Source organism: Haemaphysalis longicornis, unplaced genomic scaffold, assembly GCF_048455015.1.
Source record: "Haemaphysalis longicornis isolate Haplotype H1 unplaced genomic scaffold, Haemaphysalis longicornis Haplotype H1 scaffold_4, whole genome shotgun sequence".
NCBI lineage: Eukaryota > Metazoa > Arthropoda > Arachnida > Ixodida > Ixodidae > Haemaphysalis > Haemaphysalis longicornis.
In genome coordinates this window covers 9691384-9719357 of record NW_027526361.1, presented here as the reverse complement: position 1 = coordinate 9719357, position 27974 = coordinate 9691384, and the positions used below count along the sequence as shown (strand labels likewise).

General features: G+C 49.3%; 2 protein-coding genes across 2 annotated transcripts in view; one reads left to right on the top strand and one right to left on the bottom strand.

The window, feature by feature from the left end:
- The window catches only part of LOC144178228 (dopamine D2-like receptor), a 773504-nt gene that overhangs the window by 639168 nt on the left and 106362 nt on the right, over positions 1-27974 (bottom strand). The window lies entirely within an intron of this gene.
- On the top strand, positions 18407-22368 carry LOC144179347 (uncharacterized). Its single transcript, XM_077707665.1, has 2 exons — positions 18407-19732; positions 22354-22368. The coding sequence occupies exons 1-2, from the start codon at positions 18884-18886 to the stop codon at positions 22366-22368; spliced, it is 864 nt and encodes a 287-aa protein (XP_077563791.1). The 5' UTR covers positions 18407-18883.

Sequence of the window (27974 nt, the reverse complement as noted above, 5' to 3'; positions counted from 1 at the left end):
TTAAATCCGGTTCAACACAAGGGAGGGCGCCACCGCCTCAGCAAGTGCGGGATTGCTCTTCCCACTTGCGCTTCTCCGGCGCCCAATCAGCGCGCTCCGTGTGGCAAGAAAGAGACTTAAAATCTTTGAATGCACTTATACACTGCATGCTTCGCCCCTCCCCAAGTTTCACGTTAGCGGAGATGGCCCGGGATTTTTTAATGTATCCAGCTCAAGCTTTTTTTATAAGATCATGTGGTGCTATTAGGCTCGTAATGGGGAGAAAGAAACAGATGAAGGAAGATAAATAGCCTGAGTGGATTACTGACATAGCCGAGGTTCTTGAAATGCGAGATTCCCCGTGCTGCTTTCTCACTCTGCCCTCGTATCGGCGCCGCGCTCTTTACGAAACGTAGTCCATACGAGATTTATTTTGACAAATTTGGAAAGCCCGCTAATGCAGGTGTTGGAGACGGTCGGCGAAGGATGGCTAGGTTGATTAATAAGCGTCTGTATTAAAAACAATATGGAGGCTTCGGTGTGGCATCTTCATTTCAGGGCATCGAGCGCGGGCCGCGCCAATTTCCTTGGACTAGCAGACGCTAGTCGTGGAGATTGGAGCACGTTAACGGTTTTTCCCAAAGCTTGTGAGTGGAATACGGGGAAGAAAGCTCCGCTTCTTAGAAGCCGCCATCGCAAAAAATCAAAGGGCTAGGGGAAAAAAGGTGCGGCAAGAGGGGTGCCTTTACTACCCAACGGCTAGCTCAAATAAAAAAAATAGAAAAAAAACGACGAATCCTTCTCGGTGAGTGCTTCGTCAGTCATACTTAGACTGCCAAAGCAAAAATTGGCCGCGTATCTGCTCCTGTCGTTGCAAATGCCGTCAAAAGACGATAGTCTTTATCGGCTTTTGCGAAGTAAATGCCTCCCTTCGCTTTCCCGCTCACCTCTCATGTTGTTCCTCTTGCGTCGCGCTCCTCCCAAGGTAAAGACGCCAAAGGTTTGCTGAAATCATTTTAAATTTCCCGCGTTCCACTGCTCCAAACCGGGTGACTCGATGCGAACGCTGCCGTACGGCGAAGACGCCCGTTAATCGAGGCGCCCTACTTCAGCGTTTATAGAACCGCGTTTCCCTACTCCACGTGCGTTGCAAGCAGAACGTGGAACCCACCTAGTGGAACCTGGCGAAACTGTTGCCGGTTGATTTCTTAAAATGGCCCCAGAAGCTATAGTGGCGCGGGCGACAGCAGGCGACGGCGGAGTGAATTCTTTTTCTGCAGTTGATGACGTATTTAATTTCGCAAATTCAAGCATGTTTGATTTTTTTTATTTTAAGGAACACTGCAAATATCACTTCTGTATTGATTTCTTGTTTCATATTTGCGTAACGTCTTGTTCTTCTTCAACAATGTTGACAAGTATGAACATTCCACCGGACATAGACGGGTAGATTTAGCTGTGACTATATAAGACTAATGGGCAGGCATTGTTTTGCTTTGGCCGGGTGGCTGAATCGAGTCACAGACAGACAGACGGACAGACATACAGACAGACCAAAATTTCTGGGTTTAAGGAGCCCAAGAAAGACTATCGTCTTTAATAGTCGCAAACCAGTTCTCTCGGTGGCCCGCGCGCCTTCCGCTTCGGGCGGACCAGTGACCAGCGTTGCCTCTGCGCACTGGGCTGCTGACATTGCTCGGCGCGGTGTGCTCCGCTAGGCAGTTCAGGAGTGTTTCGCACCGTGTGCTTAGTTTTTGCGGAACTTTTTAGCTGTGACTATATAAGACTATTGCACAGGCATTGTTTTGCTTCGGCCGGGTGGCTGAATCGGGTCACAGACAGACAGACAGACAGACAGATAGACATACAGAGAGAGAGAGAGAGAAAGACTTTATTACGTGATCCTGCGTGGGGAGGGATGAGAGGAAAACCCTCGTCGGGGTATTCTCCCCCCTCCTGCCTAGTCTAGGCCTCGAGGGGTGTTTGGCCAGTGGCCCAGCTCAAGCTACTAAGCTTCCTCCACCCGCGCCGCCCTCCCCGGCACCCTCGGAGTGCGGGGGGAAGGCGCGACGGCAGCGGAGTTCTCCGTTCGCTCTTGCCGGGCCAGGGCTTCCTCGAGCCGCTGGATGGCTTGCCTCTGGGATTCACAGTCCGACGCTGTAGTCATTGTCACTATGTCCGGCGGTAGATCGGACGGTGTAGCGTTCCCACACGGCGTAACATTGTCACTCAAGGTGTCACTGCACTTGAACACGCGCACTGCACCACTGTTCACCTGCCCGCCACCTGATTTCCCGTGTTCCCACAAGATGTGGGAGAGGGTGGCGGGCGCTCGCGCACACACACTGCACATGTAGTCTTTAAAGCGTCCTGGGCACACATAACGAGCCAGCGCGGGTGTGATCACCGATCTCGTCTGTAGCTGTCGGAGCAGTACCTGTTCGTGTCTGTTGAGTCCAGGATGCGGCGGAGGCTGTGTCTTTCGCTGTTCTCTGTAGTGTCTGAGTATGTCTCCATACTCTAGGAGAGGCTCGTGTTCGTCTTCTTTTCCTTGCGCTTCCTGGTCGTCCCTTGCGGCCTGAGAGTTCGAGGGGCGGGGGGGCGCCGCGCGGTGTGTAAGCTCGCGCGCGACGGCGTCCGCCCTCTCGTTTTGGTTGGCCGTTCCGCCGGGTATGGGGCCGACGTGGGCCGGGAACCATCTGAGGTATGTGGTATTCGTTTTCCGACTTGGCAGGATAAATCAGCTATCATCAACTTCAGATAGACATACAGACAGACCAAAATTTCTGGGCTTAACCATTTAACCCGCAGATCAACAATATTCTGGACCCAAGAAAAAACCACCCCTGTTCAAAACGCGCGCCTAACGTAAGCTTATTTCGCTAAGTTTAGCGGCAACAGGACACATGTTCTTCATTCCAGTTGGTAAATAAGATGACAGATGGCGCCAGTTGATGCCTTGTTGACAATAATTTAGCTGTTTGCGGTTTGCTGACGTTCACAACCACGGCGGAATTCTGCCTCGGGTTCCCAGAGCTCCTACAAGGTAAGCAAATCGAGATTTTTTAAACACGTAGAACAAGGTACGAGGAACCCGCTATATGAATATCGTGGTGTTGTTTAGCCGAGACGCTAAGACAGCAGCCCGCTACCGCGGTCCACAAAATTGTTGAGCTGCCAGGCAAGGGTTGAGGTACGCTGCACGTGCCGTATGAAAGGTTTGGCTGCTGCATGCCTCAGTTCGGGGGCTTTTAAAGACGATAGTCTTTCTTGGGCTACTTAAACCCATAATATTTTGGTCTGTCTGTATGTCTGTCCGTCTGTCTGTCTGTGACTCGATTCAGCCACCCGGCCAAAGCAAAACATTGCCTGCGCAATAGTCTTATATAGTAACAGCTAAATCTACCCGTCTATGTCCGGTGTAATGTTCATACTTGTCAACATTGTTGAAGAAGAACAAGGCATTACGGAAATATGAGGCAACAAATCAATACAAAAGTGATATTTGCAGTGTTCCTTTATAAAACAATCAAACATGCTTGACTTTTCCGAAATTAAATACTTCATCAACTGCAGAAAAAGAATTCACTCTGCCGTCGCCTGCTGTCGCCCGCGCCACTATAGCTTCTGGCGCCATTTTAAGAAATCCACCGGCAACAGTTACGCAAGGTTCCACTAGATAGAGAGAGAGAAAACATCTTTATTGGTTCCACTAGATAGGTTCCACGTTCTGCTTGCAACGCACGTGGAGTAGGGAAACGCGGTTCTATAAACGTTGAAGTAGGGCACCTCGATTAACGCACGTCTTCGCCGTATGGCAGCGTTCGCATCGGGACACCCGGTTTGGAGCAGTGGAACGCTGGAAATTTAAAATGATTTAAGCAAACCTTTGGCGTCTTTACCTTGGGAGGAGCGCGACGCTAGAGGAACAACATGAGAGGTGAGCGGGAAAGCGAAGGGAGGCATTCACTTCGCAAAAGCCGATAAAGACTATCGTCTTTTGACGGCATTTGCACCGAAAGGAGCAGATACGTGGCCAATTTTTATCATTCTAATTATTGGCGGCTGTAATATTCTTATCGCAGATAAAGCCTGATAAGCTATTGCGTGGGCACTCAGAGCCATAACTACTTTGCAGTTTTTCACAATCAAAGCTTTGGGCCGCGAATATGGTATGTTTGAGAGTGGAACGGCGCCAGTGGATTTTCGTGTAACTCAGCGATCTGTTTCTTTGCAGGAATGGACAGACATCTTCTATGGAAAGCGGGGAACGGAAAGGGGTGTTGCTCTTGTTCTGCAGCATCCAAGTGGCTCTGAAATTGACTCCAGTGATGACGACTCGAGTGATAAAACTGTGCACGCGGATACCTCAGAAGCGCCACCAAACCACGCTGATGGCGGAACCAGATGCCCTGATCGCTCTAAGAGAACCAGTCTAGGGCTCTCGAAATGATCATAGTCGGTAGTAGCTCCTGCCCTCCATAAAAGAAAGCAAATGGCCGCAATTGCGTCCTCGTGCCTGTTTCGGCCGATGATGATGATTGCGACCAAGGTGGCACTTTCCGCTCTTTGCGTATTCTCTGGACGTTAGCATAGGAAACGCTCGGCTTCTCTGCAAGGGTGACTGCTTTGCCCTAAACGAAAAAACTATGCCTCTCAAAGATTTTCGCCTCTCGGTTTGCAAATCACTGAAATCAGCGAACCAAGTTGTCATACCACGCACAGTTGGAAGACCTCGCAGGAAAGCCCTGATGATTTCTGTCCCCAAAAGGAAACACGCAATGGCTTCTGATGATACCCGTTACGACAAGGCCAGCCACTGGCCAGTTGCAGCTCTAGAACGTGCCTTTGGTTCTCCGTCGCACCAAGGAAAGCAGACAAGAGGTAGCTTCGCCAATGTGCCGCAAGGGCGTCTTTGGATTCAAGTGCGCTAAATGCGGTGTGAAGAGCGGAAACAACTGCTTTCTGACTTTTCGAGCCCGCTAACATTTTGTGAAAACTGATAAAAAAAATCACCAGAGTAAATGCGTCACAAAAGTCGATAAACAAAAAAAGTTTTTTTAAGCCACGCCTTTTTACCGTTAACTGGCAGATCAACAAAATTGTTGACCTCCGCTATCTTTTTTAGTTTTTTATGAAACATCATGAAACTTGTTTTGTTGGTTCTGTGGTTGCTCTAAAGAAGAAATAAACCAGCCAAAAAATAGTTCCGCTGTTTTTTTCATATCTTGCCAGTTAAAGGGTTAAGTGGCCCAAGAAAGACTATCGTCTTTAAAAAGCTCGCTCTGAGAACGCCTTTGTGCTCGATGCTTACATTATCCACTCGAACGGTGGTTATCAACCACGGGTGCGCCATAAACCCCTTTCGGCCTTACAAAAGCTATGGGGCACCCTATCATGAACTTGTCACAAAAGCTATGGGGCACCCTATGATGAACTATGTCGATCCGCGTCATAATGTGAAACAACCTGCACTAGCAGGTAAAGTTGCCCGCATACTCGTTCAATGCCCGCCACTTGTATCTGACGTTTATGCTGATGCGTTTCAAACTGTCGAACAATTTGCTCTGCAGCTAAACGTCGCTCTGGTGGGTCTGGCTTTTAAGCATAGCTGGCATCCTGTGCAAAGCGCCAACGTTAAAATGTGCTACGCGGGGAAATTTAAGGCAAAATTTGTGCAGGGAAGCTACCTTTTCTAATGCCAGCAAGGTTTGACAAAGGAGAAAAAAAAAAAAAAAGTTGGGGGAGTTTCCGGGAGATAATATTGGACCTTTATAATTCTCTCGCGGGCCCCGTAGGGTTTGCGGACTGCCACTTGAGAAAATACTGACCCAGAATTAAACAAAAACAATATATTTCGTTTAGTCTGGTCTACGTCGACGTCAATTCGCAAGTTAAGGCTAATCGGCAATCGATTCTCAACTCAGCAATCAATTCAAGCCACGAAAATAGAAAGAAAGCAGAATGGATTAGCTAGGTTTAGCCATCACGTTCAACATGAGACAATTTTCAAATGTGACCAGGGGTACTCCGAACTAAGTGAATGTGGAAGTGATTACCTCATTTGTTTGAACACATCCACAACCATGCGTAATTTCGGCGTGCGTCTCTAAGACGTAATTTTAAATTTTCTAACGCATCAATTCATTCAAACTCCGGTAACCTTTGAGTGCATCTATAGCTCTGTGAGAGGAACCAACGTTCTCAAAATAAATTACGTCTAGTATACTGCATCGTAGTTTCAGAAGCAATTCAAGATAATGATAATATAACAAGGACCATAAGGCCTAAGCTCGCATCCAAAGCAAGGAACCTACCGCACGGCTGAGTGAATCGCACAGCAAAACTACACAAGGCGCCCATATTCCTTCCACATCAATAGAAGGGTGCGTGTTTTCGCGCGAACAAAGTGAAGACCGTTGTAAGCAATGACCAATCTCTCGGTCTCGCTGCCTTCTTGTTGTGGTCTGAAACGCCTTTTTCCCTGTTCGTTTTCACGCCTTTCATACTGCATGCAAGTGGGTGTGCCTACCTCGCTTGGAAGATGAGATAGTGACAGAAGCGAAACGAACAGACAGAAGCGCGCGCACCAGTGGCTCACACACGGCGGCAGCAAAGCGCTATCCCGCCACCTACGCGGCAACAATGAAGGTCGGGCACCTGAATGGACCTGGGATACAAAACATAGCTGGCTCATCGCGTCATGAGAGCGTGCACCTACCGTCAAGTGGGCTGGGCTCCTTATTCCAGAGAGTACGACCGACGCCTTTGCGACAGAATCATTTTGGAGCCCACCGTTCAGAGCTGGGTTATGATTAACACTTATCAAGAAGCAATCGCCGCGATTTTCTTATCCGGCAAAATAGGTTACAACTGAAGCTTCCGCTTAACTGGGCGCACAGTGTTTGACGTTCATGTGCGGAAACTTTGACTTTACCCTCAGAACGGCGCAGTGTGTCTAAGAACGCCGCCAGGGCTAGGTGAAGGCCCAAGCCTATCTGTTTCTGGTTTTGTTCCTCATGCACAAAGAAGCCGGTTCCACCCTGGTGGACGCAGGATAGTTAACACTGGCAGATATTCCCGAATGTTTTCCGGCCGTTAGAACAGAGCTCGGGCACAGTTGGTGACGTCTGCAGACTAAGAGGCGTACACCCCAATCTGATCACGCTTAACACTGAGAAATCTACCAGGCGCGGTATGTTTCCGTTTAGTACCATTTTACCGAATAGTTTCTTTTGTGAGCTCCCTCGTCCTGAAAATTTCTTACTTTTCTTTTCGGAATCGGAGTTCTTTAGAATAAGCGAAGCTCTGTTGTATCCTATGCGTGGCACCTACTCTATTGTAGAATCCGTTCAAGCAATTCTTTTCGAGTCAAGTTCACGTGTCCCTGTAGGGGGAGGTACGGCGAGCTAGCGCCTCCGGTAAACTCCATTTGAAAGACGTTCCGGGTCGTCACTGGCTTGGATAAAACTCGCGTGCATCGCCTTGAAGAAACAAAGGTTAGTGCTCAGTGGTATTGATGCCTTTTTTTCGTACCGTGCGGACCCCCCCCCCTTCCCCCCAAGAAAAAATAACGAACCAGACACATTGCAAAGCCCTATTTTGTTCCGTCAAACTGCACATAGTCAACGTGGCTGGGCATACTCTAAAAAAAAGAAAGAAACAAACGACAGCAAGACAGAAAATCTATTAAAAGCGTCAGTTAATACTGATATTCCGCTGAACAGTTTTAGACTCTTGCAGGGATTCAAAGGTCCTTCGTATTTAAAACACGGTGTCTCAGAATTTCACATGCCGCTTCAGAAAGTCACTAAGGAGCCTTGCACGGGCAAGCTTAAAAACTGTGAACAAGACATTCTCAAAGCCTACCAGAACACCAAATATCCACGCCGTCAGCTTGCATAAGTTTCACAAGTGACTTCACACCAGTGTATTAAAGAACTCACTGAAGTACTCCATTGCCCAAAGGAGCGAACATTCGAAAAAACAATCAAAATACAGAAAGAAATAAATAACAGAGAAAAAACTGTGGTTGATTCTTCTGTCAGGAATCGGTAAAACATGAAAGGGAAATGTGCAGCGAAATCTGCAGCTGAACATGATTTGCGGGTCGCGGCTGTCTTGTGGGTGTGCTTGGTGAGCGACGTCCTGCTGGCGGGTCGCTTCGGCAAAGGTGTACTGGCGTCAGTTCCGTGACGGATTTGACGTAAGTGAAATCTTCGTGCATGCCGGCATAAAACACCTTTGTGTTAAAATATAAAACCCGAAAACGAACAACCCTAAGTATAACGTACTCTTTAGTACTAAAGGTTGCTTTCCCGCAAGAAAACCCCATGTGCAGGGGTGCATCTTTACAGGCCGCTTGCTTCGTTGTACTGGCGTCATTTCCGTGCAGGATATGACGTCAGCGAAATCTTGATTGTATCCCGGTAGAAAACGCTTTCGAGTTAGTATAAAGGGGAAAAAATAAAAATGACTGGTATCGATCACTGGTCAAATCATGGTGCCGTCAAGCTGAACATCACTTTGAGGTCACTGTTAAATCTCCCAGATTGTATTCGGAAGGAACGTGGTCCTTAACGTTTTTTCAGCGGAGCTACCCGGAGTGCAAGTCTGCGACGCTGGAATCTCCTATGCACTTTCACATGGCGAACAAGCGGTTTCGCCTCGCGGGTTAGGCATAGGAATATATAACTCTAATGACAGCCGACCGCGCATGATCACTCCTTCACACACCCCTACTAAGAAAGAGAGAGAGAACGTTCAGAAGGTTTCGACTAGAAATAAGCGTAGCAAAAGCTTTACAGAGTGCACCGAAAATGTTTCCAGCATCCATTACAAAAAATGAGTGAAAATAGTTGGTAGGGACAGTGCAACAACGCATGCAATTTCCATCACCAGAGTTAGGCTTCGTGTTTAAAATTGAATACAGAATTGGAAGTACACACGCGAGGCATATACATTTGGTTGGCCATTTGGCACCAGGGTAAGACCACTTTAAATGACGTCAACGGCTGGAACATCGCAGATAGTTGAGGAAGGAACCATGCAACATAGCACATTGGGATTAACACCGGATAAGCGACGTTAAATACACCAATAGCCATTAAATAGGGGGATGTTTAGGACCACGTTGTTCCGATACTCGCCTTCCCTGACCGTCGCGTGGTAAGCGAAATGTTTCCGCCGCCGTTGCCCGCGTCGCACTAAAATTCCCAGAGCTGAATATTTAAGCGGGGCAATTTCCCCTCCGCGTTTACTGCCAGGATCTATGCACAATCCAACGCACTGCCATTATCCGCGCTGCAATGGGGAGATATGCTCCTTCCAGTCGGCCACGTGTAAAAACGAGCGGGACGACGACCAGGGGGAGATAAGGGAGCTAAGCTGTAGGCTGCTGCTTTTACAGCCGCTGCATAAGGGATGACCGAATGAAGGGCACGCCGCCCCCTGCTCATCGCTTTTCCCCTAGCATTAAGCCTGTCCCTGCTACTTGGGGATGCAGCTGTAGAGACAAAAAAGGTGAAGGTTGCGCCCATTATCCGTAATTTTAAAACCAAAGGAAGCGTGGGAGTACGGTGACTGAAGTCTTCCTTGTGTTAGGGCATAACGCACCAATCCTCAATGACGGTAGTTCATTCATGCAAGGTCATTCAATGCGATTTGCGCTATGAACGAGTAATAGAGATTGGGAATGAGTAACAGAGGGTAACAAAAGGGTAACAGAGTGGATCCCTAGAGAAGGCAAGCGTTGCAGGGGGCGGCAGAAAGTTAGCTGCGCAGATGAGATCGAGAAGTTTGCGGGGATTAATTGGTCGCACTTAGCACAGGACCGGAATAATTGGAGATGTATGGGGGAGGCCTTTTCCCTGCAGTGGGCGTAGACAGGCTGATGATGACCAACCAAGCAAACAATCCAATAAACCCTGTAGATATCTCTCAGTCGTTATTATGGTAAGTTCTTTAAAATGTTCGAATCCCAGTAAGGCTCAGCTGCTTAAAGTTGTCACTCAGACGAATTTACGCTACGGTTAACGAAAAAAAAAATGAGTTAAGACCCTTAGAAATTGCGCTTAGAGCTTAGTGGCCCTCTCGTATTAACATACCCACAAAAGGAACAAGAAAATCTATCGATTTGTCCCGACCCCCACAGAAAAAAGAAGAGATGATATGCGCTTTCGGAACTGTGGTTTACTCAGCCCCAAATTTAGAAATAACGAGTCTTCTGGTATTCTTAACAACACACCCAGGTGAAAGAAACCCCAGGCCTTGTCTGCGGCGCACACAGCTCACTTAGCAACGACGGTGTTTACAGCAGCGCCATCTCCATTTATTCCGAGAGACTTCAAACTTCGCCCTCATCCCCCAGCCGCAGTGCAAGTTGGAAACCGTGGTTCCCAGAAGTGCGACGGTGCAGGACGCAGGCAAACGTCTTATCCAACTCCTTTCTTTCAGAAAACGTCTCGTTGCTGTAGTCTAGCGGACAGCGTGATAACGGACAGGAACACGGTTCAAGCAAGGTTTTACAGCCAAGTTGTCTATTGCTAGGATCTAGCAGATCGTCTCCAGCGTCAGACCGGGCGTAGACCCCCAATTTTAAGCCCCTGAAAAAAAATTCATAAAAAATAAAGGAAGGGCTTTAGGGACTGATCTTGATATAGGACGGCTTGCAGTGCCCCTAAAATGGTCTTCCGAGTTATGCATCTCGGCTTAGAGGTGAAGCCAACTTAAAAAACACATTTGTGTAGCTTGTTTTTTGTAGGCCTGCTTTCCCCCAATTTGTGTTGGACGGTGAAGCATGGCAATTTGCGGAGGGAGTATTGTTACAGAACAACTTTATGCTCCTCTCCACCGCCGCCACCTCTTTCTCGAGTCGTGTATACTTCCAATACCTTCTCGCACCAAGCGGCGTCTCTCTCCGCCTGACATTGCGCAATTGCGCGTACTCTTCAGCGAGCTCCTTACTAGTAGTTATTACATCATTATCATTATTTATTGATTGGCTACTTGATTATTTGGTTGTTACTGGCTGAACAAATACGTTTTGCTTTAAAATGTCTGAAAAAGGCCAGCGCTAGGTTCGCACAATGTGCGGAATTTCCCGCTTGCTTCCAGCGAACTTCCACAGTGCCATCCAGTGCTACCGTATTCATTATGTTCCTTTTCGGTTCCGCCTGTATTACGCACCGCTACTCCTTACGACTCTGTCTAGATACATACCGGAGGAGTTCAAGAACTTACCTACCTTAGAATGACGTATACCAGCAATATCGGTGAAGCACATTTGGACGTGACTCGTGGTCATGCACGCTCAGTGGCAGCTCAGTGCGAGGCAATCATTGGAAGTGGCAGGATGTCAGGAGAGCAGTCGTGTGAACTGACCAGGAAATTGCATGATGTGGGGGAACGCTTTGTGAGTACGTTTTTGAAGAGGACGAAAAAAAGAAACCGAAGCACATTCGTGGACGCGTTGCTTCGGTTTATGGTGAGTCTGCCTTTTTATCCTGAAAAAGTATAACTTAAGAGCAAGCAGTCCGAGTGGGCTACGTGTAGTGTGTCGCACACGCACTAAAATAAACAAAAGAATAATACCTGAATGATAGTAAAACTCATACTAAATATATTTATTTAATAAGACCAAGAATAATAAAATCTACTAATAAACGTAATCTTCCCGAAATTTTTTATAGCCTGTCCAAAAGCGTTTTTAGAAACCTCAATTAAGACAAGACCGGAATACGACTGAATGTACCATATTTGAGCCACTTAGGATTTGACGATGACATCGTCGTGTTAAGCGAGTCCGGAGAGGACGTGCAGGTAATACTTGGAAAACTACACTCGGAAAGTTGAATCACAGGTCTAAGGAATATCGACTAGATTTAGGGGAAATCCCCAAGGTGGAGTAAGTTTCTGTGAAGGAAAGTTTGACATCCACCTCAATGCTGCCGTACGGCCACAAAGAAAAGCTGTACAGCTTTCTCAGAAACTTCGCAGTTGAAGAAAAATTCGTCCAGGTCCAGGATGAGAAACCCGGGGTCACCGCTTAACCGGAGCAGTGGCTCTACCAACTGATCTACCAGGAGGCTAGTCGTTTCTAGCGCGAGAGCGAATTGATCAGCAACACGAAGTCATGGACAGGTGTTGCTGATCGTAAATCGACCATATTTAGGGCAACTCCCCTTTGTGGCCGTACGGCTGCAATGACGTGGATGTTAAACTTCCCTTCACAGGTCTAAGGGTAGATGTGAAGAAATGTAAAGAAATCTAAAATAGTCATGCCGACAGCGTCGAGATGGATGAACATAACTGCTTTAGAAGATTTGTAAATGCTTGTCCAAACCACGCGAAAGAAATAAGAAGTAGGATTATTATGGGGTAGGGCACCCTTAGCAAGCAGCCTGCAGTAAAGAACTCCGGCATTTACTAACATAGCAATCAGCGTATTCCGGTTATAATCTGGTTATAATCAGGCGTAAGACTGCGCATATACGGACGGGACAGAGAGAAGAAAGGACAGGATGAGCGGAGAGTCACAAGGAGTTAATTGAAAAATTGAACATCCACGTATACCCACACCAGCACATGTGCACACGTCACCATCTTTATCACGTGATAGAACGGTTTAAAAATTTGTACTGATGCCTTTAGAAGTTCCTTTGATAAAAGCACATTACTTAAATTCATTTGCATTCTGATGTTCAATTAATGAATGCTTTTATGCTGTGTTAAGCGTTATTTCCACATTATAATATCGTCTGCGAGATCGTTAAAAAAATCGCCTGCTCGCGACAGAAGTGTCGTCTACTCGCGTAACCATACGCTGGTAAATCTGCTTGCGTAACGATACGGGGGCAGAGATACTTCTTACGATATGCAGACGATCAGCACACGTCACCGACGGATCAAACAAAACCACTCTCCTGGCCTGTGGGTTAAATATCCATAAAGCTGCGCGAATATAACATTTTTTTCACCACACCACGCGCAAAAATGTCAGCAAAGCTGTGCCTAATTTCGCACTAAACACTCCTGAACATTCTTCTGATAGCTGCATTAATTTGGTTGGCGAATGGGGTTAAATTGCTTGCTACTTGGAATAAATTCGCTGCCACCTGGATTAAATTAAATTGGCTGGCGCCTGGAATAAATTGTATGGCGATTGGATTAAATTAGGCGGGAAAACCTTTTTTTTTAATGCGATAGATTGCCCTACGGCATAACAGGTAGATTTATAGGTACAACATTGCACCAGTTGCACGCAGAAAGCCAGGAAGAGACCGGTACTGGGGTCCCCATATACAACGCTTAAGATCGGGGGGTCTCCCAGGATGGAGCCCTGTGCCTCGGAGGTGTTGGATTCTGGCGTTTCTAAGACCTGAACAAATCCATAACAGGTGTTCAACGGGGCGTAGTATCGGGCTGGCCAAGCGTGAGTAACTGCTGGGGATAACGCCACCCCAACTCGAAGCCTCCGCAGCAAGACCTCCTCCCAGTGAGCCAGCCCACTGGGGAGGTCAGTTTCACGCGGTGGAAGTAAAGCACGCGTAGCGCGGCGGAGGTTCTCTTTTTCGACCAACAGTTCTTCTAGGGTAGATACTCGAAGTAGTGGTAGTGGCCGTGGGAGGTCTCTTCGGTGGCAGGCGTGATCTGCCACAGTGTGGGCAGGAAGCGTGTCCCGGCGAATCCATGAAACGCAGACAGGGCAGTGTCCATAATCTCGCGAATTCGTGCGACCAGGTTTGTACAACGCGCAATGCGACTCAAATGCCGAATCGCTGCCGTTGAATCCATGTAAAGTTCCAGCTTGTCCCCAGTAGTCGAAGTCGATGCAAGCGCCTGCAGGCCATCCCTAATGGCAGTAAGGTCTGCTAGCAGGCTTGGGAGTGCACGGAGTGGCTGGTACGTGCAGCTTTGATTTAGGGCAGGGTAGGAGGGACCCGTCAAGGCCGTGGTGACGTAGCAGTTGTATGCCCCGGCTTTCACAAAAGCCTGGACAACCAGCGGTTGCGTCTCAGGCGCCAAGTCAGGGACATAAAGGACGGCATCTGGAGGCTGGTGAAGGCCCGAGGTACGGGCATGTAGCCTTGTCGGAGGCTTGTTGTCCGTCCAATGATGGAACAGCCAGGGCGGCCTTGCGACGGAAAAGGCTGGCATCGTATTCGGCGGCTGGCCCATGTACGCGGCAAGAGCTGCTGCCTCTGGAACCAGTCCACGTTTCAGCAGGCGTGCGGAACGACGCCGATGAATGAGTTCACCAAGCATGTTTAGCTGGGCTTATGCTTGGAGCTGTGGAATTGATGTTAGGCGGGGGAGTCCAGTAATAGTGCGCATGGCGGCCCTGTTAATAGCCTCCAGCCGGTCCCAGTCCCCTTGCGTCAAGTGCTCGAACTGTGCCTGGTACACGAGCCTCGGCTGTAGTACGAACGCACTAGGAAACGGGCCATCGTCCAGCAGGCCCCGCCAGACTTCTGGGAGATGCGGCGAACAAGGTGGAGCAGTTGTCCGGCATTCTGTTGAGCAGATCGAATCCACTGAGCTGCCGACCCTGAGGCCTATATCTGTAAGCCCAGAACCCGAAGGTGTCCGACAATGGGAATGGCGGTACCGTTCAGTTATAGGACGATCGGCGATACCTCAAGGCCGCGACGGCCCCAAGCGTTGACGACTGTAAGTGAAGCAGTCTTCTCTTGAGAGAGGGTGAGGCCCACATACTCACACCATTTCTGACAGTCTGTTAACGCTTGCTGGAGGCACTCTGCTTGTCTTGGCAGGTCTGGATGGACTGTCCATACAGTGATGTCATCCGCGTACATGAGGAAATACAGGTCTTGAATAGTGGCCAGGTGCCAGGCTAGCGGCAACAAGACGATGTTAAAAAGTAGCGGAGACAGAACAGACGCCGCGCACTGGTGTAAAGGAGCCGAAATTTCCACCGTTGATGCGTACGGAGAAAGAGCGGTGTTGTAGGAAGTGGCGGACAAAGACACAAACTTTGTCTGGGAAGCGGATACAACTTAGTACCTCTAAGATGGCAGCATGGCTAACATTGTCATACGCCTTGCATATGTCCATAGCTAGCACAGTCCTCCCACGGCGAGAACGGCCTCCCACCAAAACCATAGATGACAGGTATTCCAAGCCATCCTCAGTACCAAGATGAGGCCTGAATCCGATTTGCGCCGGGTCATACCACTGAAAAGTATCAAGCCACCACTGAAGACGCCTGGCAAGCATCCGCTCTAACAGCTTGCACAGCGTAGATGTCAAGGCGATTGGGCGCAACTTGCGAAGTTCGTGTGGTGACTTCCCGGGCTTTGGGATGGGGACAATATCCTCCCGAAGCCACGATTCAGGGAGTTTACCAGAGAGCCACCCTGATTTAAGGAGTCCAGAAGCATCGTGAGAGCTGGGTCGTCAATATTTTTGTACACCTCGTAGGTAATGCCGTCTGGACCCGGAGCAGTACGTAGTTTAGCTTGATCGATTGCGGCCAAGAATTCAGCCATTGTAAACGGTGACTGGATTCCCGAAATGGCTTCGCAAGTTCGTTGTAAGCCCACACTGTTCGGCAGGGGGAACGGAACCGGCTTTGCCACTGGCACAGCATCAAAGACTGGAAACAAGGCCCGGGCAACGTCGGGGGCGAATTGTGCCGGATGCTTGTTGGGTGCAAAGCAAGCGCTCGCTGCTGCTTCCTGAGGGCGATTGCCAGATTCCATGGCGCCAAAAGTACGCCGGACGGACGCCGTTAAAGATGGCGGACCGAGAGAGGTGCACCAGTCAAGCCAGCGTTGCCTGGACAGCCTTTTCTCGTGCCGTCTGGCAGCAGCGGTAAGGCGCTGAAACTGGAGCCTGGCAGGAATCGACGAAGTGTCCCGGTTGGCAATTACTTCGGCTCGTCCTGTCTCTTTTCCTCCCTTTCCTTTCCGCACGCGCAGTTTTACGCCTAAGTATCAAGAACCAACTAGCCAAACGACATGCTTTACTGAGCTTTATTTCCGGTGATAACTTATGGACAGCACCTTCGGGACTTCCTAAACGTCTTGAAATAATACATGAGTGAGGTAACTAGTCGCGGGAAGAATCCCATAATGAGTAACACTTGAGAACACGATAACAAGCTTCTTGGTTTAAGAAACAACACTGAAATGGAAAACATCTGAGTTCAAATCTATAAAAAAGAATTCAGGGAAGCTTGCGCTTCCGCGCATCACTGGAATGGCGAAGCTTTGATAGGTTATCAATGACGGACACAAAGTTGAGTTTTAGTATCGTTGTGGTGTCGTGGTTGACGTCAGCGGTATGGAATTTCAATGACCTTATATTGAGCAAGGCCAGAGTGAGCTCGTCGCTTCGATGGACGTTTTCGTACTCCACTCTGCAAGCGCGACTTATCGTCTCTAGCGGATGCTTTACCCGCCGAGCCTCTCACAGCGCGGCCTCTTCCTCGGCCGTACGAACTAATTGAGTGATTGTAGGGTGTTAGGATCGGCCAACACAGGAATTCCTCGCAAGCCCTAGAGCAAAGTGTGCGTGGATGAATCACCCAGAGGCACGAGGAGGCAAGAAACCCTGGCGCCAGCGGCGGCGGCGGTTTCAAGTGGCGGCTTCTATATCCTCGGTTCACCGGACGCTGCGGGCCACTTCTTTCCTTCATACACGTATGAAAGAAGGGTCCACCGAAAGGAAGCTGCGGTTTCAAGTGCCCAAGCTCTTCGGTTTCCAACCGTCGGCGAGAGCAGGAGGTCGCTCGTCTTCACGTGCTGGGAGCCGAGTTGAAATTCCGTTTTCACGGGGCCTCCAAAATGAAGACTTGCGCGAAGTGGTGAAACTCCGGCACAAGACACGATCGATGACGTGGATATTCACCCTTTCCATCGACCGAGTGGTCGTGTGCATCAGCCACGCCTCATGTCGTGGGCGGTACATCAAGTGTCGGCCACTGCCCACCTGATTGGACAACCTGTGTGAAGTTAAATTCCCTAGCCAAGGATCTGGGATATACGAACTCTATTTAAACGACTGTATTCATGTTATTCTTGTTCTCCTGTCTCGACTGTCATCATGTAGAATAAACCTCCTGTACAGTTTCCTCCTAAGCGGTCATCTCGAGTTTCTAGTCCGACACCATGCCGAGCCGGGACCTGCAGGCCTGAACGAGTCAGACAACCCAAGGGCCCCTCATCTCTAACACTGGTTGGCAGCAGCTGGGATGGACCGTGCCTCATCGTGCTGTCTCTGCGGGTGAGCGTTTGGCTTTTGCTATGGGATTCGCCAGGCTTCAGATTTTGAGAGAATAATCTTGCACTGGGAATCAAGCGCTTGTCAATTGAGAAGGGTTAATCTCACGACATTGCTTGGAAGCAGAGCCAAAGCAAAGCAGAGAAAGCGGGGTCATGGACCTAATGAAATTGCCAAAGTCGGACTTCCTCTTGTTATGCGAGGAACTGTCAGTAGAAGTGCCAAGCAAAATAACGAAAAAAGAGCTGTGCAAGATCATTCCTAAAAGCGTCGAGAATAACGACGAGCTTGTACATGCATGGAACTTGGTTCTAGAAGCTAAAGAGAAAGCGGAACATGAACAGAAACAGAAACGACTTCAGGAGGAATCTGAACGAGAGTGGGAGAAAGAGAAGGAACGGCAAAAGTGGGAAGCTGAAAAAGCGGAAAGAGAGCTAAAGCGACTGGAGCTTGAAAAGGAAAGACGAAAAGATGGCGGTAGCGCGAGAGCCGAGACTCCTGAAAGAACATGCGAGGCAGTATCGTATCGGATGGATAAGTACATGCATCCATATGAAACTGGACGGGACATAGGATTGTACCTAGAAAAGTTTGAGAGAACTTGTGAACGGGAGAACTTTGCTCGCGGTACTTGGACACAACGGCTTCTGACACTCTTGCCATGTGAAGTAGCTGAAGTGATAGCGAGACTTAGTACGGAGGATGCGGCGGATTACGAGAACGTCAAAGCCAGCCTGCTGAAGAGATACAGGCTTTCAGCTGAAGCTTTCCGCCAACGTTTTAGAAGCTCAAGCAAAGGCGACAGCGAGGGCTATCCGGATTTCGCGTATGGCCTTAAGACTAACCTTTTGGTGTGGCTTAAGGGAGCAGGGGCCTATGAAAGCCGTGATGGAGTTGTCGAATGCATTTGCCTTGAGCAATTTTATCGAAGAAGTGACCCGCCGCGGTGGCTCAGTGGCTAAGGCGTTGCGCTGCTGAGCACGAGGTCGCGGGTTCGATTCCCGGCCGCGGCGGCCGCTTTTCTGATGGAGGCGAAAAGCAAAAACGCCCGTGTGTACGAGATTTCGGCGCACGATAAAGATCCCCAGGTGGTCAAAATTAATCCGGAGCCCTCCACTACGGCGCGCCTCATCGCCTGCGTTGCGTCGGCGCGTTAAACCCAACAATCAAATCAAATCAATTTTATCGAAGCATCCCCCAAGCGGTGAAGCTGTGGGTTCAAGACAGGGAAAATGTCGGCACAGTTGAAAGAGCCGCAGAGCTAGCGGAAGAGTACGCTACTCGCAGAAGGTTGAGCACAGATGAGAGTGCATCACACGCTAGAAACGTGACGCGGAGTCATGTTCCCAGCAAAAAGAACCTTTCTTCGAAAAGTTCCGTGCAGGCGGAGGCGCCAAAAAGAGTGCCGGAAAAGCGGGAAGATCAGTCGAAGAGAGAGGGTGCAGACAAAGCAGGAAAAAAAGAGTTTGAGGCTAGTAGGCCACTTCGCTGCTACAACTGCAATGGTGTCGGGCACTTTGCAGCCAAATGCACCAAACCTAGGGTAGTGTTCAAGTGCGTCGATGAAAGCGACGAAAATCTAGAGCTCCTTAGGCCATACTTGCACAAAGTGCAAGTCAATGGAAAACCTTGCAACGTGCTTCGGGATAGCGCCGCAACGATGGACGTTGTCCATCCGTCCTACGTTGCAGCAGACGATTTCACGGGGGAAGTCGCATGGATAAAACAGGCGGTGGAGGAACACAGTGTATGCCTGCCAATGGCTCGGGTGAGGATTTGCGGTCCGTTTGGGGAGCTGATCACTGAAGCCGCAGTCTTGAAGGCCCTGCCACTTCAATACCCTTACCTCTTCTCAAATCGATCGGATCAATTGCTTAACGAGGGAGGCCAGAAACTCGGAGAGGGAGTGGTGCAAGCTTTGACAAGGTCTAAGACTCGCCAGCTCGCCTCTCAGTTAAGTCAGATTCCCGAACCTAAGGTAGCCAGAGAGGCACACGCCAACCTACCATTGGAAACACTTGAGGCGGAAGAAGTGACGGGTTGTCAAAGGCAGACAGATGCACAAGGCTATGACCGAACAGGGACGATCACTGAGCCAGCAAATGAAGCAGAGAGCTCTGAAGGGGCAGTGTTATCTCCAGCTTCACGCAACTTTGATCGCCTTCTTAAGGTTAACCGGGAGTCACTAATAAAAGAACAGAGAGAGGACCCCACTTTGGAGAGATTGCACGTTACGGCCAAAGAAGGCATTGCTCGACGCAATATAACTGTGCATGAGAAAGGAGGCTTACTGTATCGCCACTACCAGGACAAAAAAGGCAAAACACTCGATCAGTTAGTCGTGCCTGAAAGATACAGAGCGGACATTTTGAGTCTGTGCCACGGGAATGGCTGGTCAGGACATCTTGGGATCAATAAAACAAAAGAGCGGCTGCTAATAGAATATTATTGGCCAGGATGTTTCAAAGACGCGGAGCGCTATGTGAAATCATGCGATGCGTGCCAGCGTGTGGGCAAATCGGGGGAGACATGCAAGGCTCCACTGAAAATTGTGCCACTAATCTCGGAACCTTTCCGTCGGCTTGTAATAGACACAGTAGGCCCTTTGCCCAAGACTAAGTCAGGCTACAAGTACCTGCTTACTATGCTGTGTCCAGCCACAAAATTTCCCGAAGCCATTCCGTTGAAAGAACTGAGCTCCTCAGAGATAGTTGACGCTCTTCTATCGGTGTTCGCGCGTATAGGATTTCCGGCCGAAATCCAGACGGATCAGGCAACAGTTTTTACGAGCGCCTTGACTACCACGTTCCTAGAGAGGTGCGGAGTAAAGCTGCTACACAGCTCAGTGTATCATCCGCAGTCTAACAGTGTGGAGAAATGGCATTCGGTTCTAAAGCGGGTGCTACGTGCTCTGTGCTATGAGCACAAAGAGGACTGGGAGGACTGTCTGCCGGCCACCTTATTCGCTTTGCGTACGGTTCCCCACGAAGCTACGGGTTTCACCCCAGCGGAACTTGTGTACGGAAGAGCCCTGCGCTCCCCCCTCCGAATGCTGAGAGAAATGTGGGAGGGCACAGGAGAGAACCAGACAGTGGTAGAGTACGTGCTTCAACTACTGGACCGCCTTAACAGTCCGAGGGAGATAGTAAACCGCAATATGAAAGCTTCCCAGGAGGCTTCCAAAGTCTACTATGACAAAAACGCCCGCCTTCGAACTTTCCGCGTGGGCGATCGCGTCATGATTCTTCGGCCATCGAGGAAAAATAAGCTGGAAGTTCACTGGGACGGTCTTGTAGAAGTTATGCAGAAACTTTCTGAGACGAATTATGCGCTAAAGATTCCAGGAAGAGGGAAGCAGGTGAGAATTTATCACTGCAATCTCATGAAGCCGTACATGGAACGCAGCGGGATCGTAAATGTAATGCTAAACGAACCCGAGGAGCTCGATAGCGAGATTTTAGATTGGAAGGAGAACGCAGGAGATAGCGTCAGCGTGGATAAAATCTTGGCTCTTTCTGTAAATACAGAATCTCTGAATTCGGGCCAGATTAACGCTCTAAAGCGGCTGTTAAGCGAATTCGCTGACCGATTCAGCAGCCGTCCAGGAAAGACACACCTCCTGACGCACGAAATAGAGCTCACGTCTGACGAGCCGATACGGTCAAAACCATACAGGGTATCACCCGCGGCAGAAGGAGATAATGGAAGCTGAAATACAGCGCATGCTTAACTTGGGGGTAATAGAGCCAGCTGAGAGTGACTACACCTCACCGCTGATTTTAGTTGAGGCACCAGGCAAAGAGCCTCGTCCCTGTGTAGACTACCGAAAGCTGAATGCTATTACCAGGGACCAACTATACCCGATTCCGAACATAGAAGAAAGACTAGAAAGAGTGAGCGGCGCAAAATTCATTTCCACCCTCGATCTCGTGCGCGGATATTGGCAAGTACCGCTCTCGGAAAGTGCGAGCAGGTATGCCGCTTTTATCTCGCCGGTTGGCACCTTTCGACCCTTAATGCTTAGTTTTGGGCTGAAGAATGCCCCCTTCAGTTTCTCGAAACTCATGGACATCGTACTCAGGGATATGCAGGGCTTTGCTCTTCCTTATTTGGACGACGTCGCTATATTTTCAGAAACGTGGGAAGAGCATCTAGAACACCTTAAGAGCGTGTTTTCTAGGTTGCGAGAGGCCGGACTAACTATGAAGGCGGAAAAGTGTAGGTTTGGTTGCGCTCACGTGGCTTACTTGGGCCATGTTGTCGGCCAGGGAACTAGGAGTCCATCAGAGCTAAAAATTGCTCCGATCGTCGCATTTCCCCAGCCTCGAACTAAGACGGACATTCGATCCTTTTTGGGACTGGTCGGATATTACCAGCGGTATATCCCGAACTATTCACACCTGGCAAGCCCCTTAACTGACGCGTACGAAAGGGAGCACCCACTGAAGTACTCTGGGATGCCCAAAAAGAAAACGCCTTTAAGAGTCTGAAGGCAGTGCTTATGTGCCGACCTCTGCTCCGAACCCCTGACTATTCTAAAGAGTTTATAGTCCAGTGTGACGCCAGTGATAGAGGAATGGGTGTTGTCTTAAGCCAAGTGGGCGATGACCGCGAAGAACACCCGCTTCTGTACGTCAGCCGTAAGCTGACCTGTAGAGAGGAAACGTACAGCGCTTCGGAAAAAGAGTGCGCCTGTTTAGTATGGGCGGCGCAGAAGTTGTCGTGTTACTTGTATGGAGCAAAGTTCATCTTTGAGACCGACCATCGCCCTCTCACGTGGTTGAGGCAAATGTCCCCCAAAAATGGTCGCTTGCTCAGATGGAGTCTAGCTCTCCAGGAGTACAATTTCTCTGTACGCTACAAGAAGGGAAAACTGCATGCGAATGCTGATGGCTTAAGCCGACTGTTATGAGGTAGCTCAGTTGGATCGCCTCCGGGGTTTCTTTTTATTTTAACCTTGTTTAGGGCAGTCGGCCAGTGGCGTTTTCTACAGGACCTATACCCTTGCTTTGGCGGCACCAAAATTCAGCCAAAATCAAATAGCTTCTGTAGTAAAGTGTTTCGTGGTAGGTGCAGGAAGCCTGGTGGGTCTTTGGCGAATTCTGAACGCTTGCGTGTGGGGCGGTGCAGTGTTGCATGGGATAGCCCACTGGTGCTTTCCTTTGTTAATTGTTCAAGATCGTATGTTCCTTGGTGGAAGACGGCCCCTACACCCAGTTCCAGGCTCATCTCTTCCTGCCCAGCGGTCGTCAACGCTGGCCATTCGAGATTTTTCGGGCCGCGGAGGAGCTGTTAGGATCGGCCAACACAGGAATTCCTCGCAAGCCCTAGAGCAAGGTGTGCGTGGATGAATCACCCAGAGGCACGAGGAGGCAAGAAACCCTGGCGCCAGCGGCGGCGGCGGTTTCAAGTGACTGCTTCTATATCCTCGGTTCACCGGACGCTGCGGGCCACTTCTTTCCTTCATACACGTATGAAAGAAGGGTCCACCGAAAGGAAGCTGCGGTTTCAAGTGCCCAAGCTCTTCGGTTTCCAACCGTCGGCGAGAGCAGGAGGTCGCTCGTCTTCACGTGCTGGGAGCCGAGTTGAAATTCCGTTCTCACGGGGCCTCCAAAATGAAGACTTGCGCGAAGTGGCGCAACTCCGGCACAAGACACGATCGATGACGTGGATATTCACCCTTTCCATCGACCGAGTGGTCCGTGTGCATCAGCCACGCCTCATGTCGTGGGCGGTACATCAAGTGTCGTCCACTGCCCACCTGATTGGACAACCTGTGTGAAGTTAAATTCCCTAGCCAAGGATCTGGGGAATACGAACTCTATTTAAACGACTGTATTCGTGTTATTCTTGTTCTCCTGTCTCGACTGTCATCATGTAGAATAAACCTCCTGTACAGTTTCCTCCTAAACGGTCATCTCGAGTCTCTAGTCCGACACCATGCCGAGCCGGGACCTGCGGGCCTGAACGAGTCAGACAACCCAAGGGCCCCTCATCTCTAACAAGGGTTTAACGCGCCGATGCAACGCAGGCGATGAGGCGCGCCGTAGCGGAGGTCTCCGGATTAATTTTGGCCGCCTGGGGATCTTTAACGTGGCACGAAATCTCGTACACACGGGCATTTTTGCTTTTCGCCCCCATCAGAAAAGCGGCCGCCGGGGCCGGGAATTGAACCCGCGACCTCGTGCTCAGCAGCGCGGCGCCTTAGCCACTGAGCCACAGCGGCGGGTGCCGAGCGAACTATCCGCGGCCGGGACATGTGGAGTCAGTGATCACCAAGCGCAGTTTCGACATTCAAGTACCGGCTTCTGCGGTACAGAGCGCATGCGCACGACGACACGAGGACGAACGAACGAGGGGCGTACTCTATGACACGTCTTTCTTTTCGAGGAAGTGTTCCCGCGATACGGAGAACGCTGGAATTCTTTGGTGGCTAGTGCTGGCCACTCTCCTTAAGTGGGTAGGCGTGGCTTGACGAACGTGCGCTCTAGGAATGCGGCGAATGGTGGAGTTCTTCTGGAAAAGGGGGAGGGAGGGGGCAACATCAGCCAATCTCTCTAAGTGGGTGTGCTTAGCTTGACCAACGTGGGCTCGAGGCACGCGTGCACGAGCGCTCGGCCTTTTATTGCTGTTTTTAACTGTGGACACCATAAAGAAACGATTTGCTCAACAGCTTCGGGGTTTAAAAAGGTGAGTTAGCATTTACTGCGTACTGCTGACAACAGGTGGACCACCCAAGCAACACGATGGCTGCCGAGAGACGGGAACAGGCGTCGAAGACAAGGACCACGACAGAGGGATGGGAGAAGTAAATTCGGGGCAAAGTATAAATTCGCACAGCACAGGGAAAGAGCAGCTGGAAGATCACCGGCGAGGCGTTCGTCCTGCGCTGGACTAGAACATGGCGATTATTATTATTATTGTTATTATTATTATTATTATTATTGCGGCAAGATGGCGCCCAGCAAGGATTGCTGTATTCTATGCTCTTGTGTTTTTACGGTAAACAAAAGTTTTTCCGCTGCCTTTCCTGTAACAAACGCGTGCACGCGAAGTGTGTTGTGTGGCCGGACGCTGAGCTTCAACTCCTGAGTTCTGGCGCTCGGCCGTTCAAGTGCAACATCTGTGAAACGGCTGAGGCGGCGGCTAGGCCTAGCGGAGCCGGCGACGACATCGGCACGTCCGCAAGCGGGGCTCCTTCCCCCGCTCCCTTCGACGAGACTCGCCGCCCGTCGTCGAGAAGGCCCCGGCCCCGTCGTCCCAGCCGGTTGACCTTGACGCCGAAGCTGCTGGTCTTCGCGCACTCCTCATCGACGCGCTGGACGGAATTTCTTTCCTCAGCGACCAAGTGGCCCGGCTGCGGGAGGACAACGACCTCATGCGAGGGGAAAACGCGCTCTCTTTCGACCGTCTCCGTCAAGAGAGGGAGGGAGACCGCGCCCATTATGCGAAGGTGGTTAGTTCCCTGCGTGCGGAGGTGTGCTCCTTGCGTGCCGAATTGCTTCGCCGCTCCCCTGCCTTGCATGATGAAGTACGTCGCAGCTCGGAAAAGCCTTCTTTCACGCAAGTTGTCTACAAAGAAGTGTCGCCGTCGGCTACGTCGGCTCCGCTGCAGTCGGTGTCTTCGGCTTTTCCGACACTGCCTCCCACTCCGTCCCCACTTTCCCCGGTGCAATCTGTGTCTGTGCTTGATCGTAACCCTCCTACTATTGAGAAGAAGCGCCGAAGCCGGGCATGTGTAGGTGCATCGGACACATGTGGACTCGTAGTCGTTCCGCAGCCGAAGCGTTCCAAAGCTATGTTCGTCTCAAAGCTTTCCCCATCCACCACCTCTGCTAGCCTTAATGCCCATCTGTCAACCTTAGGTGTCTCGTCCTTGAGCTGCCGACGACTGAAGACGAAGTTTGACACGTACGCATCCTTTTATATATCCGTCAGTGAAGAGTTTTTCGAGCGCTTGAATGACCCCGCTGTTTGGCCGAAAGACTGCCTCTTTAAGGAGTTTCGAGGCATGTTTCGCGAAGGCATGCTTCACAGCTCTGAGCGCATCACATAAGAAAAGCAATGATGACTAGTACTTTGGATGTGTTTTATCAGAATGTGCGCGGTCTTCGTACCAAGGCAACTGACTTCTTTGGTAATGTTCTGGCTTCGTGTTTTCCGTTAATAGCTATCTCTGAAACTTGGTTGTGCCCTGATATTCTGTCCAGTGATTATTTCCCTCAAAATTACCATGTATATCGTAGTGATCGTGCCTTGACGGGAAGCAAACAAAAAGGGGGTGGGGTCCTTCTTGCCGTCGACAAATCTCTCCAGAGTGTGCTTTGTAGTGATATTCAGAATGCAGATGAGTCTGTATGGGTTGAAATTCTTATCTCTAAAACTGAAAAACTTCTTGTTGGGGTTTTTTACATTCCCCCTGATGTAGCTCCTGACGCATTCAATCAGTTAGTTTCCTCCATTGAACAAGAGCTTATTACTCAATGCAACCGCAAGGTCCTCCTTCTTGGAGACTTTAACGCTCCTGGCATTCAGTGGAGCCATCTATCCTGTTCCCACCATAACCACCACATTGAACAGAAGGGTAATAGATTACTAGATTTTTCGTCTTTCACTTCCATGGCACAGCATAATCACATAGAAAACTGCAGTGGAAACATTTTGGACCTGTGTTTTTCGAATTTTGATGATGTTAGTGTGTCACACTCTGATTGTCCTTTAGTTAGACCTGACAGATTTCATCCTCCTCTTTCTATTTCCTGTTCCCTTCCCACAATGCTCCACCATTCCGTAAGTTCCTGCAACACGCAACCTCGCTACGCTTTCGCCCGGGGAAATTACGTTGGGCTGTATGATTACTTTTCTGCTGCCCCTTCGTCGACAGTCATTGACGAACCTGATGTCAATGAACAGGTTGACCGTTTTACTGAGATTGTACTTTTGGGTATGAAGAAATACATCCCGCAATATTTACCAAAGAAGTTCAAATTCCCACACTGGTTTTCTTCTGAATTGCGGGATGCCCTTAAACTCAAAGAACGTGCGCACAGAAAGATGAAGCGCTCTGGAGCGAACCAGTTCGCTCAGGAGTTTCGGCGCCTACGTGCCTTATGCAAAATATTGCACAAGCGTGATCATGCTTCGTACCTGGCGTCAGTAGAAGCTAAAGCAACCCATCAACCGGGAGCCTTCTGGAAGTACATTCATTCAAGATCTAGTAAAACTAAAGAATCTATTCGTTTACTAGACTCCAACGGCAATGAGGTTGCGGAGGAGGGCCGACTGCTTTGCTCGTCAGTTTTCTTCTTTTTTTGGAATTAGCGGTGGCAGTGATAACAGTAGCGCCCCTTGTCACCAGGGCGGTAACTCTGGTTGTTTCCAACTGGATGAGAACATCGTGCGGACAAGTATCAAGCGGCTAAAGCCCTCGCTTTCTTGTGGACCAGATGGTATTCCTGCCGCCATTCTAAAAACGTATGCAAACATATTCGTTCCAGTGTTCACTTCAATGTTTAATAACTGTCTCCGGTCTGGCACGTTCCCTCGCTCATGGAAAATCTCTCGCGTATTCCCTGTATTCAAGTCAGGCCCAAAAACTGACGCCATAAACTATAGGCCAGTCTCGCTCCTTTGTTCTGCCTCTAAACTATTCGAGTTATCTCTTCATATGGTGTTGTCTTTCTCACTTAAACACGTCCTCATTCCTAATCAACATGGCTTTATGCGTGGTCGTTCAACTTCCACAAACCTCGCGTGCTTCATGGAGCAGGCTGTCCCAGCAATCGTTGGTAGAAGCCAGCTTGATGTGGTCCACTGTGACATGAGCAAGGCCTTTGATGTAGTCAACCACTCGTTATTGCTTGCCAAGCTCATTCTGTTAGATGTCCACGCTTCTTTGGTGGGTCTTATACGTTGCTATCTCCAGCAGCGATATTGCTATGTAAGTGTTAACGGTCAAACTTCATTTAGGTACAAAGCAACCAGTGGTGTACCCCAGGGATCTGTTCTGGGTCCCCTTCTTTTCTCCATTTTCATTAACGATGTTGCTTCTGTAATTCAAAATTCTTCTTTTTTGTTGTATGCTGATGATATGAAAATCTTTAGAGAAGTGCGCAATATTCATGACTGTAATTATCTTCAGGCTGATATTGCGTCATTCCATCGTTGGTGCACCAAAAACGACCTAATTTTGAACCCCTCAAAAACGAAAGTTGTCTCCTATAGTAGAAAAACTCAACAGCTGCAATACTCTTATAAAATTGCAAGCACTGCATTGCCGAGGGTGACTGAAATTCGAGACTTGGGAGTACTATTTGATACTTCTCTGACTTTCTCTTCCCACGTTACACAAATTACCCGTCGCTCTCTTCGATGTCTGGGTGCTGTTTGCAGGTATTCTAGAGAGTTTAAAGGTCCTCTTCCTTTTTTAAAGTTGTATTCGGCTCTCTGCCTACCTCTTCTCGAATACGGCTCTGTTGTTTGGAATGGAACTTGCAAGTCCAATAGTGACCGTATCGAAAGAGTTCAAAATAAGTTCCTCTTTATCTTTAAGCACCGCTTCCGTCATGTGCTAGAAGACGCTAACGGCAGTGTGCCTTTTCTGAAAAGTCTTCCTTCCCTTCGGTGTCGACGAATGCGAGCTGATATTATCTTTCTTTATAAACTTCTTCATGGGGATATTTTGTGTGACGACTTGGTTACACTTATCAATGTCAACTTGCCGAACAAACTTTTCCGAACATTTCGAACTT

Coding starts and splice junctions, on each gene's coding strand:
- LOC144179347 (XM_077707665.1), top strand. CDS start 18,884: ATGGACGTTGTCCATCCGTCCTACGTTGCAGCAGACGATTTCACGGGG.